The following is a 14,429-nucleotide window of genomic DNA, read 5'->3' as shown; positions in this document are numbered from 1 at the left end:
TTGAGGAGTGTGTGATGCTTTCAGGAACCTTGCAGGGCTTTGCAACCAAGGCCTCCTCTCCTCTCCTCTCCTCTCCTCTCCTCTCCTCTCCTCTCCCTGACATTTTGTCCTTAGGTGACTAGTGTTTGGCTCTGACTTGGGGGTTTCCCATCTCCCACCCCTTTCCTCGCACTGGAGTGTTTTATGTAGTAGGCTAATCTTATCTCAGGGCAAGGAGAGGGCTGTGGGCCAGGAAGCATGGTCATCCCCTGTCTAACCCTCATCTGTGCAACATTGCTAATTACCCCTCTTCACCATGTATTATGATTTGTAATAAAATGCAAAAGTAGTAGTCTTTTTTTCACCCTCACCAATAAGCACGAAGCCACTATGAAACAGAGAGAGAGACGGAATATGATGAATAACATGGCAAATAAAAATTATTAATTTCAACTCAGTATATTAAATGAATGTCATACCACTAACACTGTAGGACAACTCAGCAGAGGGATTTCTAATCTGTTATTTGAGGAGACGAAAAAACAGACAGTCCAAAGACAAGTTACTGCTTTCAGTACTATATAGGCCAACACGGATATCCAATTCAAAGTCCAAGACTCTCCCAGACCATAATTTGTTTTAAGGTGTATATTTTGATTTCTATCCAAACATAGTAAATAGTCATACATTTCCATTTTTCTTTTCTTGATACAGTGAAAAGTTTTAAATAGACCATTGGCTGATTGGTAGCCAGTTGATAAGTGCAGCCCCAAGGAAACTTGCATCAGTTCATGAAGGACTCATAAGCCCTGGTTGGTGTCAGATGCTTTGTTAGACTTGAGGCTCTGCGTGAAGTTGAAATTTATGCAAAAGCATAATTCATTTGGTATGCCGTTACAAGTAAACGTCACTAACAAAACAACCTAATGCACAAATCAAGCCACAGAAAAAGGAAAATGTAGTATGAAAACACAGTGCCAGATTTACCAACATAAAAGTATAGGGCAAATTACTCTGTGTGTACCTAATTTACTAAGGCAGCAGCTCATTACTGAGTCAGCAGCTGGCACTGCCCTGCCCTGAATTAGCTGTTTAATTAAATTTCAAATTATGTTTTCAGCTAAGCAGCAATCCAGAAAGGCAAACGACTAATTCAGAAAAACGTTTTTTTTAGCAAATGACAATTCATGTCTTGCATTTAATTTAGCACGTTTTCAACCTCCTAAAGACTCTTAAGAGAGAGGATCTCTCTCATAATGCAGGGATATTTATGTCTCTGTAATCCAACAATTAATTAGTCTCTAGGATAAGGGCTTTTAGAAGGAAGAATTAATGCAATGTTTATGTGTAAATCACTGTCCTTTGGCAAATTGTTTGAAAATGCTTTTAATCGTGAGTTATTTTTATTGCAAATGTAGTTTTTTTTCTCTTTTTTTCTTAGTTTATAGAGAAAGAAGGAGGGACACTCATGAGATGGATTTGCAGTATCATCATTACGGCAGATAGGGAACATTTTGCAACCCAGATAAAACAACAAAAAAGGCAATGGAAGAAACCTATGTCACTATGAAATTATAAGTAATGATTCGGTTTTCTGTGAGCAGGATATGTTGTGAAGTGGAGTGCAGTTGATGGGAAAAGGGTGCTTGCTGTGGTATGTCTCCCTCTCTTAAGGTGTGTGTTTCTGTCTTTACTGGTGCCGTCTGTTTCTTTCTTCTTTCTTTCTTTGTTCTCTTCATATTATTTCCCAAATCATAGTTTTCTTTTCTTTTTTTTCATCACAGCCTCTTTCTCTTCCTAACGACTCTGTTGTCCTCTTGCTCCCCGTCAGTCAGTCGGATGCTGTCGTCAGAGGATCCACTGCTGGGTCTTGTGACAGGCAGGCAGGGCCAGCGCGAAACCGAGCAGCTATAAATAAAGTGCTTTCTGCTACTGCCTCTGTTGCTGCTGTTGGCTAGAGAGGACAGGAGGGCAGAAACCAAAACCCTTTTTTTTCTCCTTTTTTACAAACTTTTTTGAGACCGCCTTTAATATCTGATTTGACAAAGCTGTCATATTACTGGTATGTGGTTATCATTTAAAGTCAGAGGAAACAAATATGAGAGCTTAAATTAACTTATACCAAGTTATGGCCTATGGGGTCTGCAGATGGAAATTAGCCTAAGGCTATAATCTGGAATATTTACATTTGTGAAAATGTTCATTAATATGTATTGTCCCCCTTTTCTTTCAAATAAATAAATAAAAAATAAAAAAAATGTATCTGCGCTTGACAGTTAAACAACATTTTAGTTCTTGGATAAAAAAACAACAAAAAACCCCTCTTATTTATAGGCAGGTAGATACATTTAAGGAATAAAGGGAAGTGTAATGATTTCACAACCTTATCCTGTACAGGCTACACTGTGGTTTTTAGCTAAGCTAGATGTTTAATGAATGCTCATTGGCCTATATTTTTGCCTTGGTCGTTTTGTAATTTTCTGAAGTATATTAATCATTTCCCTTTTTTTGTACAGAAGAAGTTGTATTCGTCATAGCTCAAGCCCAGAGAAAGGACATGACAGGAAGGCTGATGAGACACGATGCTTGCTTTGTTTTACTTTTTCTGTTAGTTGCTATTGACAATGGGTTATATGGTGTGTGTGTTTTTTGTTATAAAGTTTAGTTTTTGGTTTGGTGTTTGGTGCTGTGCAAAAGTAAACAATGAGATTAAAAGTTATGGCCTCTGCTCTACTTAATGTACGATACTTTGGCCTTGTCGGTGTTACACAGTGCCTGGTAGGGTTGGGTGCCGAAAGCCGGTGCCAATATATCAACTGGACTGAATGATTACAATGCTTCATCTCGGTGCCATTTAAATGCCTGCGATGCTCTCTGGTACTCTGAAACAGACGTTAGAGGCAACAGAAATATCACTGCACGTGATGCTAGTTTACACTACACTTGGCAGCAAGTAACGTTAGCCTACCGCTAGCTAGTAGCTGACTTAACACTTAAAATGCTGACAACTAAACGGTCTAAAGTGTGGCTGTATTTCGCTCGAAAGCAGGACGTACAACAGTCTGCAGCTGAAGAAAGTGCAGACTAGCTGAACAATAGTTGTCTGAGAAACCACACAGACGGGACTTAATGGTGCGTTCCATTGCACCTTGTATGCTCATGGTGCATTCAATGTTATTGTAAATTAACCTTCTGCTGTCTAGTGGTTGTTTTTGTCGTTTAACAGCAATTGACTGGTGAAATAAGTTGTTACATTTTAAATAAATAATTTATCTGATACTGTATTCATCTGTTGTTTTGTGCGCCTCTTTTTTTTTTAAGTATCGATTCAGGCAACGTTTAGGCACCGGCATTGTTTTAAAAGTTTTAGTTTTCAGTATCGGAAAAAAACCCAAACAATACCCAACCCTAGTGCCTGGGCATACACCGATTTCATAACTTGCCCACCGTGGTTTTTCTAATTTAGTTAATTTTTGCATATCAGTGTCCCCGTGAAAGTGTCTGCCCCGCTGCGTACAGCAGCAGTAGGAGTCAGATTTCACTTTGCATGACAAGACCGACAAGATGATGGCAGAGGATTTAGTGTTAAAGTGAAAAGCAAAAGTGCAGGATCAGATGATTTATATCGTAAATAGTATATTTATATTGTTAATACTAGATAATCAGTGTGTTTTCTTGCCAGATTCAACCGTGGATTGCGTAGAAAGCAGACCAGAACCTAGATCGTGAACCGACCGCGGAGCTACGCACCGATATGGCCAGCCCAATTGGTTAACATAATATTTATATTTAGTCTATGGTTAACGTGCGCTGAAGGGAAGTGGGCACCGCTTTGGGGTGCTTCCGCCTCCTGTCTTAACCCAGGGACTGCCGAAATGGGCTGTGCAGCCAAAGCTCGACCAGGGAGTCAGAGAGGCACAGCTTTGGTGCTCTGCAGTGTAATCATAACACCGTTGTTGTCAAAAGTTTATTAATAGGTGGGAACATTTCCTCACCATGCCATCCCTACGATACGTACAAGTTAAATGTCACAAGTCAAAATATGCATGGGAAGATGTTATTGGACAAATCTCACTTTTCATATGATAATATAAAAGGTTTGATTTCCAATAGGTTTCTAATGTGAAAAATGTCTCTGCATGTGAAATTAAGTTTTCACATGTGAAACACTGGGTGGAGGGGTTACTCCCAATGGGAGCAGCAGAGCATATCCAGGAAGTTTATCAATAACCTCTAACAGAGTAGTGCCAATGTGGCCAGTGGGCTCTTGTATATTTGTTTGTGTGTGTGTGTGTGTGTGTGTGTGTGTACTGACTGCCTGTGCCGGATGACCTTTGGTATAAATAGCCTGCCGGTGCTAGCTGTGATGACAGCCGACTGCACGCACCGTTGTGTGAATTTGTTTCCTGAGTAGTGCTGTTCATCGGTTATCCCTCTTGGAACAATGCCTGTGTGACTGCCTGCTACCCAGCAACACTCTGGCCTCTAATTTCCTGAAACTGTGCTCAATTGCAAGCGCAAACTCAGAGCGCAACTGCATATGGGTCTGCGACCAAATAATTTTATGCAGTTTTGGAAGTCTCGAGCCTAGTCCTGGTCAGGATGAATATATTACTACTTGGAGGAATGCAGTATCAGCAGGTTGACTTATAATTATGGCAAATTACATCTTCTCTTATCCCTTTTAAAAGCAAATTGAATAGGCCTGAAGGAGAGCCCAGACCACTTCTCTGTTCTGATTCAGGAATCCCAAAGCACAAATGTACAGTGACCCCAAACAGTAATATATAATACCTTTAAAGGTGCCGTAGGTAGGATTTGCGAAGATCCAGGGCTTAGCCAAAAAACTTCTAAGCCCCTCCCCCCCACAAGGGAGAATTAATACGTGTGCATGAGCCCCCCCCCCCCGGCCCTGATTGGTGCATCTGAACAGGGAACAGGGAGCTGTGGATTTTTGCAAATCGCACTACAGGCTGTGTTTTTTTTAAATTACCTGCTTCATGTAGTTCTACTGGAACATAGGGTCAGTTCATATCTTGTCTGCCTTTGAGTTAGCAGTTTTGCCTCATAATCCAGGATATTCATACCAGGAGTATTTTGTATTGTACTATGTATTGTATGTATATATTATACTTCTACACAATAAAGTCAAACTAAGGAACATTAAGGAAAAAGCAACAGTAATGATATTCTCCAGATTGCTGTATCTTAATCTTCCCTTTCTTTTCTTCTCATAGATCTGGAGCCTGATGACAACACGTCGTTCTACATCCTAAATGTGGGCCAGCCCCAGTCTATGGTCACCAACCACCAGTCTATTGGCCTGCCTCGTCATGGCATGCAGTCCCACTCCCAGATCATCAGCACTTCCCCACGCCTTCACTCACACAAACCAGGATCTGTGCCTCTGGGCTATGGGGCACATGACTCCAAGTATGGCACCTCCCCTCTGCTGCCCTCTGCTCCTGTGGAGGCACCAAAGGCCTTTGAGTGCCCCAGTATCCAGATCACCTCCATCTCCCCCAGCTGCCAGCAGGAGATGGATGCCACTGAGGATGATCTGAGGGCCAATGTCCCTGATGGGGACTACCACGGTGATAGGCCCCTGTCCAGAGACCACCTGTATTTGCCCCTGGACCACTCATACCGGGACTCTTCGCTTAGCCCTAGTCCATGCAGCAGCCTCTCCTCTAGGAGCTGGTTCTCTGATGCCTCCTCCTGTGAATCATTCTCACACGTCTATGACGATGTTGACTCCGAGCTAAATGAAGCGGCTGCCCGGTTCACCCTGGGCTCCCCGCTTACTTCCCCAGGCTGTGTATCCCCTCAAACCAGTGGTGGGCTTTTGGAGGAGCAGCCCCACTGGCAGCACCATCACCCCGCCTTTGTGCACCACTCCCACTCCATCAGCCTGTCACCCCGACAGTCCCCCTGTCACTCGCCACGCACTAGTGTCACTGATGAAAATTGGCTTAGCCCAAGGCCACCTTCCAGGCCTTCCTCACGTCCCACCTCACCCTGTGGCAAGAGGCGCCACTCTAGCGCCGACATCTGCTACCCCGGCTCATTGTCTCCTCATCACTCACCCACACCCACGCCAGGGCCTTCACCTAGGAGCAGCGTGACAGAGGACACCTGGGTTGGCAGTCCCTCTGTAGGCATGTCACCCTTCCAGTGCTGCCCATCTGAGGCAGACATCCCATCCAAGACAAGGAAGACCTCACAAGACAGAACTTCTATGCAGACTGGTAAAGGGGAGCTGGGGCTAGATGACCAAGGAAATATGTCTCCTAATCTAGACTCTCCTTCAGACGAGGGCCTGCACAGCCTGAAGAAAGATGGTCCCGGGGAACAGTTCCTCTCAGTGCCCTCTCACTTCTCATGGAATAAACCTAAACCCGGTCACACACCTATATTCAGGTAAATTTGCTGATGTTGAAGAGAATAAGCAGAAAAAAGTTTTTCTAAATTCAGCTCCAGCTCACAGTTGCAGTTATCGATGCATTTAAGCAAATGATTCATGCAGATGTAGAGGGCTCAGTGGGGGAAAAAGTGACTGGACAATTTAAACGTTTTTATCAATTTGTTCTTTTCTACTTCCTTATTGTATTTCAGAAAGAATAGATTCTTGATTGACATCCTTAAACTTAAAAGCCTTTTTAAGTTATAGTCAAAAACAGAAGGTAGTGTGGTGATAACTGCCTCTTTGTCATCGTTTTTGTGAATTATTAATGGAATCACTGCTTGACAAGAGAGCATTATGTCATCAATCTTAAAAGCAATTTGTAGGTCAAGGTTAAACAATGGACTTCAGTGGTGAATGTTTTTATAGAGCGTTGTGAAGTGTCATAAAGATTGGAAACCCTTTTTGATCTAGGAGAGAAGTGTCAACATTGAAATGCAGTAAACTAATATCAAATAGCAAGTTAGATGAATAATAGGCCTGTTGATGTAATGTTGCAGATCAATGTTCAGTACTTTGGGAACTTTGAGCTTCGTATCAGCAGTATAAATCTGACTTAGTTACATCGCACAGTAATACAAGTTTATTAGTGTGTGGAGGAGGAACACAGGGGGACACACAGCACCAACTCCTCCAAACACACACAAAAACACACAGGCACAATCCCCACATTAAAGAGTGATGGGTGCAATCAGAAAATCTGAGTTTGCTGTCTGTTCTCCGATGTGTGCAGCAGATGAAGACATGGCCTTGTTTGTGTGCACTGGCCCCTAGCACTGTAAATCAGCACAGGGCACATATGGCAAGGGGACCACCACACACACACACACACACACACACACACACACACACACACACACACACACACACACACACACACACACACACACACACACACACATATATATACACACACAGACACACACACACACGCACATACACACAAACGTGTGTAGACATAACACAAATGCTTGCTCACATAGACACACTCTCCAGACAATAACAGGGTATTAGGGTCAGCTCTAGCCTGACAAGCCAGACCAACATCAAGATGTTGGGTCTGGGAACACGCCATTGGCAGGGCTCAATCCGAGGGGCGGGATAAACAGTTGTCTTTCAAATTCTCTCTGCATGCAATAGGATAGCGCTACAACCAATCAGAGCAACGCTAGTTGATAGATTAAACTTTTGCTGTATCTGGTCGGCAAAACTCCCAACACATCTTCCTTTTTTAAGAATGACTTCAGTGCCATTCTTTGTTCTTTTCTCAAAGAAAAACTTAATTCCAAGTCTTCCAGAGTCGTGGCCAAAGCCAATTTGAAAGACCGCTGTTCGCCAGCAGCAGCAGCCATCTTCTTTGTTTTTAAGTAGCAGGGAATTCACGTGGAACCGTTGCAACTCTGCCGTCATTATGTTAAGCCCGCCCACCGACTCTATACACAATGTGATTGGCCTGACTAGAGTTTTGGTTTTTCCAGCTCGCAAGCCAATGGAGACTTGCTAAATGACCCTGGGTGCAGATTACATTTGCTGCCACTAGGGTGCGTCTAGATTTCTAGGCTAGGTCAGCTCAGCTCTATGACGAGTCACCAGTTGATATTTGTATCCTTGCCCTTGTAAGTGAAATTTCCTAAGGCCACGGCTAAGACGGCAAAGAACACAGCAGCACCAGTTATTTTTTACTATGCTGTTAAATCTAGTTTGACCTACAGTATTCTTACACTCGTTCCCACTAAAGTAACCGTACCATTGCCCAATTTTCAGATGTAACTGACTCATGCATAGTCAGGTGGTGTAAGCTCATGTCTGCCTTGTTTGTTGAGTTGCCTGTGTGCATGCATATGTGTGTTTGTGGTGTTTTGTACGGATGGCCTAGGTGGAATGGGTGGGCTTGGGTTAGAGTGGGTGGGATTAAAAATTGGTGGGGTGCCTTACTCCCTGAGCTGTTTACAATTAGATATTAGCAGCACTCTTATGAGTTGGCTGCCAAAAGCTTTATTTAAACAAAAGGTCAGTATTTCTCTATGGAAAATACAGTGCTGCTCCAGTCAGTAAGCAGAACCCAGGCTAGAATTTGTTAGCAAAAAATAGTTTAGCAAGTAAGCACGACATCACTAGAATTAGTTAATGAACTATTAGTAGAACTACTGAAAACATGTAACTGAATGGGATATCTTTGGGATGAGAAATGCAGTTTTATTTGTTGGCCACAGCAGGGGTACTAATGGTATTACTGGTTAGGATCGCCTATTGGTATACCACAAGGCAACCAGTAGAGATGCACTGGTTTCCAGGAAATAAGTGTGATGACATAACGCTGCAAGAAAACAATATAAAACTTGCATTCATTGTTTGATATAGATTTACGGGTATGTCTATATTGGAAATAAAATCTGTTTACAATAGGGGTGGTACGGTTCACAAAACCCATGGTTCGGTTCGTATCACGGTTTTAGGGTCACGGTTTTCAGTTCTGTACGGTTCTTGTTATTTTTTCTTTTAATCTTTAACACTCCAGAATATACTTCAGCATATGATATATAGCTAAAATTAGCATATTGAATGCATGTTGCACAAAACATGCACACAGTGGCAGTTCTATATATTGTTTTATTTCATCATAGGTACCATGAAATCCAAAATGTTCCCACACACCAGACTATAAACGACGCTGGCGCATCCTACAGCTCTGGGCAGCCTCTCTCCCACTTGACATTTCTGCACGTGACGTGACGTGAACTGCAGCGGCACCCCACTCCACTTGAGGAGCGGTCGGCTCGGTGTCTCTCAAAATCTGACGAAAATCTTTTAAACTGACCTTTGTCGATCTGAAATGAAGACAGATTCAGCAACTGCGTGGCCTATTTCTCGCTTAAAATGTTTTCAGAAACACGTTTCGGTGAAATATTTTAGTACAATATGAGATCGTACTCTGAACGAGCCGCCATGACAGTCTGTTTTGAAATTAGGGACCAGCCAGACCCATGTGACGCGATCGTCCAATCAGCTGCCATGGGTTGCGTTTGTCACGCCCATCCCGCTCGTCATTTCCAGTTAGTGTTTTAACATAGGTGTATAAAGTGGGCACTACGGCAGTAAGAGGTTTGTGCAGCATAACAGTGTACTGACGAACCGTGCGGTACACACATGCTCCGAACCGAGACTAGCGAACCGAGTGGTTTGGGTGTTTTTTCATGAACCGTACCATCCCTAGTTTACAAGGTGTCATTTTCATGACTTCAAATGTGACTGGGCCTCACATTCATGCAACATGTGTAGATGCAAGATTACCTACTTCATTGGATGGAAAGGATGCTAGTGGGACGACTTTAGAGAAGACTAGGCGGGTTGTGGCACTATGATTGGACTGGGAGCCCCGACACCACGGCTTTGACATTTGAGAAAGGTTATGCTGTGTCAGGACAGAGGCCACTGTTCTGCTCTGCTCCGTCACAAAGCTCATATTTCCTCTGTCCTCCTCTACTCCTGTTACCGCAGCAGCCATGCAAACCCACACTTCCTGGCTGGTTATGTCATTGCTGCCGGGAGGAAAACATAAGGGAAGCTGCTGTCAGGGGAAAATCTTGTTTGAAAATCAAACTATTCAGACACTACAACAGACTATACATTCATTATCACAGTTACTCAGGACAGATAACCATACAGTTAAAACTTTGTTTTGAAGCAGGGTATTATGTCAACCATCATGATGACAACTATTTGTGGTATATGTGCCTATAATCTCAAGTGATTCACTCAACCTGGCCAGTTAGTCTTTATGTAAGAAGTTATAACCTAAAATGGTTTTACTTGACATTTCCATGTCATATGTGGTAGGAGAATCTGTAGAATGTAGCTCAGTTAGATTCTGAATGACAAGGCTGCATTTAGCTGCTTAAAACCTTTAGAAAATATCAGACACATGCCTTTTCATTTCAAAATGCAGTCTTTCCTTGATTTTGGTGCCAGTCTGTAAGGCAGTTTATGAAATGAAATGGCTCCACTGACAGCCTGACTCACATGTCTTTAATTCGGTCTGATCAGATGGGTCTGCACTTAGCCAGCACTTGACAGGCATTTGGAAAGGAAATCATTAAGGGAGTCAGCCATGCTGGCTAAAACTTTACAAACTTTCCCTCAAGAATTATTTGTACTGTCAAAGATCTATCATGCAGTTTAGACTTCAGAGTGCGTTTGCATGCTAGGAGCCTTTACCGTCTTGAATAAAAGCTCATGCCACCGTGTGACAGGTTGCACAAAGAGCCGACAGTGGCCAACACTGTGGTAGAGAGTGTATCCTCTTGGACCATGAGACAGCTTGTGCAGCTGCAGTCAATTCACTGACTCATGCCTAACATACACAGTCATAGATGTAGAGATACACATACGCATGTATGGACACAGTGGGAGTGTGCATGCATACACACACCACACACACACACACACACACAAACACACACACACACACACACACACACACACACACACACACACACACAAACACACACACACACACTGTTTAATTTGTGATTGTGTATACTGCTGTGCTAAAAAAACAACAATGGCCCGTTGCTGCCAGACAAGCCACCTGGATGACACACATACAGCTTTTGCTGCTCTACAGTAGGCATCTTGGATCTAGAATAATTAATTCTGTTACACTGTCAAGATGTGACGGAGGTTTACATTGTGGCTTTTACTACAATCTACAGAAAGTACCTCATCAAGTTAAACGTGTACTGTAGTGATTTAGTACAGATATGACAGAGTAGAATAAAAAGCAGTATTAAAGTAAACCAGTAAGGAAAACTTAGCAAACATAACCAAACTGTAGATTAACCATCTTTTGGAAATTTGTTTTGGTAACATTTGAAGGTTTGAAGATTTGGACCAGATTACCTCCCATTTTGGGAGTTGTTGCACTATACTCCAAAATCATTATTTTTAGTGGATTGTGGGGATTGTACTTGAATATAATGAAATAAATTATGATCAACATAAAATAGATACAACAACATTTGGAAAAGGTTACGGCTTGGTTAATGGTTGATGCCAGAATTTACAAGATGTTTTGGGGATAAACTGATCTAATTCACTCAGATGGAGAGACCCAGTTTCTCTGTGGAGAAGGTCATTGAGGTTTTTTTTTTATTTTGGAGTGCAGCTGTTCAAATATGATTGTGGCCTAGACAGATTACAAAAAAAGGCAGGGAGGAAAAACACACAATGCCAGCCCCTGTGGTGCACTACACGTAAAATATACACTTTTACAGTATGCACACACACGCACACACACACACACACACACACACACACACACAATAATTGACTCACTGTCTGACACACACTGTCATCCAACCATCCGTTCCCTGACCCACACAAAGACTCAGAAAAACCCCCCTGTAGAAAATGATTCAACCTTAAAGTCTTAACCTGCCCTTTTACAAGTGTAACGTTAAAGAACAGGATTATTGCATGTGCACATTGTAGTGATTCACTGTCTAATGGGGCAAAGTACACTGCATGTTATACCCCCATTTGACACCTATTTATTATGCTGTTCTCAGACCATGAAAGGGGAATACCACCTTTTCAGCTTTTGGATGTTTTTAGACAGCCTTAAGATCGTCATCAGCAATAAAGTAGAAAAAGAGGTTGTCTTGCTTGACCTTACTCTGTGGTATCACAGCGATTTACATATGTACAGAACATTTTGAAATATGGAAAATGTGAAGGTCTGAATATTAAAGAAGATTTTCTGAGGGAAATTCGTACTGTTCAAGCTGTTGATATGTTCTTTCTTCATCATTGATTAGATTCCGTGCTCTCAGTCTTAAACTTCATGTCAGTTTTTGGCATTTACTAAAACCACAAAACTTTCCACTTTCACTATGCATTAAATTCATCTTTTTAACACAACACTGTATGTGATAATGGTTTCATACTAGTGCTGTCAAACGATTAAAATATTTAATCACGATTAATCGCAATAATGTCATAGTTAACTCGCAATTAATCGCACATTTTTATCTAGTCTAAATGTCCCTTGATTTCTTTTTGTCCCATTATTTTTTCTCATTTTAATGCTCTTATAAACATGGAAAAGTGGATTGGCTTATACATTGGCATATAGTGTTCAATTTCACACTAACATTGTCACTTGGAGCAGTCATTCACAGTAAGTTTGTTCTTAGTTGTGGTATCCATGTGCTTCTGTCTGAAGTCATCCATTGTTGCCTGGCTTTGACGAGGGGGTGGAGAATTTGCATCAGCTGTGTGCTTGGCCATCAAGTGATATTTTAGACAGGACATGCTGCGATGATAGCTCAGTTCACGACGACAAAACACACAGATCACTTTGGTCTTGTCAATGGAACCATTTGGCGACTTTTTAAAATTAAACCTTCCATTCAGAATCTTATTGGCATCCATTTTGGCGTCTCGCGCTCGCCATCCACTCAAAACGTAACGTTAGCCTGCTACTCTTTGCTCGGCTCGCAAGCCCAAACAAGTGTGTGCGGCGTGCCTGTTGTTTTGTTTCCGGTCTAGCTAGATCCGGTGTGGTGTTGTAGTTTTTAAATAATCTCGCGATAAAAAAATTGACGCCGTTAAAATTAGTTTGCGTTAACGCCGTTAATAACGCGTTTAACTGACAGCACTATTTCATACCAAATCTCTAATCTCTTCTTCCTCTTTGTATGTGTGTGTGTGTGGGTGTGTGTGAATGTTTGTGTTTATGTGTGCATGCTTGTGGTATTCTCTCTTTAGGACCTCCTCACTGCCTCCTTTAGATTGGCCGCTGCCAAGCCAGTTTGGCCAGTATGACCTGAAGATAGAGGTTCAACCCAAAGCCCACCACCGAGCGCACTATGAGACTGAGGGCAGCCGAGGAGCCGTCAAAGCAGCATCCGGTGGCCACCCAATCGTCAAGGTAACATATTTGGGCATTTCCCCTATTGTTTGAGGCACATACTGCTGCTCTGCCAAAAAACTTCCAAACCATTTTGTAATTTAACCCTGAAACTGTAAAGACCCTTACCCAAATGCTGACAAGCCTAGCGGTAAAAAAACATTTGTCCTGACATGTTATGTATAAAAAATGACCAAAATCTCTTTTACAGAACATTTATATCCATTAAATAAAATACAAGCACCGATGTCTCTCCCATACTGAGGATTGCATTTCTCTCTGAGGTCAGGAGGACTGATTTACTGTCTCTGTTAACATGATGCTGCTGGCCGTGCATTAGTTAAGTGAGACCCTGTGCACTGAGCACCTCCCATCCACCTCCCACTGCGTTAACCACACAGCCAAGACGTCAACTCTAGCAGCCTAAGCTGAGCCGATCGTATTTGCTGAATTTAACGACGGCTTCCTGAGAGATTGAGACTGTTTCCCAGTTTGCAGGGATTGCCATCTTCACAGTTTACACAGGGAGACATCCTTCATACTTACAATACAGATAGCAGTATTTGAATGATAAAATGATCTTCTGCCTCTTCAGAAGTTGCAGGTTTTCATCAGCTACCTGTAATCTACCGAGAGCTGTTACTATGGCTACAACATTGGACCGTAGATAAGCCTAGCTCAAACATCAGCTGACTGTTGTGAACGAGCATTTTCATTAATGCTGATAATGAACTTAATAATGAACGAGCATTGCATTTGGGGTTTTATTTTACATATTTGCATGTGTGGATTGTCACATTGATCCTCTCCCACAGCAAGACTGTCAGTCAACCTGTTAAGGCAGGAGGACAAGCACACAGCCGAGAGAACTTTCACTATAGCCCAATCAGTTGCTCTGTCATTTGATAGCACCTGCGAGAGAATGCGTGAGCCTGCATAGAGTTATGGCTGCTTTTCTCTCCAAGCCAGTGAGAGAGCGAAAGATATAGTATGAAGAGAGAGAAAGAGAGAGAGAGAGAAAGAGAGAGAGAGCAATAGTGGAATATTTCAGTCCCATTAATATTTCAAGAACACAGT

General features: G+C 42.3%; 1 protein-coding gene across 2 annotated transcripts in view; it reads left to right on the top strand.

Moving 5' to 3' along the window:
- The window catches only part of nfatc3a (nuclear factor of activated T cells 3a), a 68,273-nt gene that overhangs the window by 14,961 nt on the left and 38,883 nt on the right, over positions 1-14,429 (top strand). For both annotated transcript variants that reach the window (XM_039795007.1, XM_039795006.1), the window contains exons 2-3: positions 5,217-6,399; positions 13,211-13,373. In XM_039795007.1, coding sequence (XP_039650941.1) covers positions 5,217-6,399; positions 13,211-13,373 — 1,346 coding nt within the window. The remainder of the gene's footprint in view (positions 1-5,216; positions 6,400-13,210; positions 13,374-14,429) is intronic.

This window comes from Perca fluviatilis, chromosome 3 (genome assembly GCF_010015445.1).
Source record: "Perca fluviatilis chromosome 3, GENO_Pfluv_1.0, whole genome shotgun sequence".
NCBI classification, from domain to species: Eukaryota; Metazoa; Chordata; class Actinopteri; order Perciformes; family Percidae; genus Perca; species Perca fluviatilis.
The sequence above is the reverse complement of the archived record's forward strand: the minus strand, read 5'-3'. Positions and strand labels throughout refer to the sequence as shown.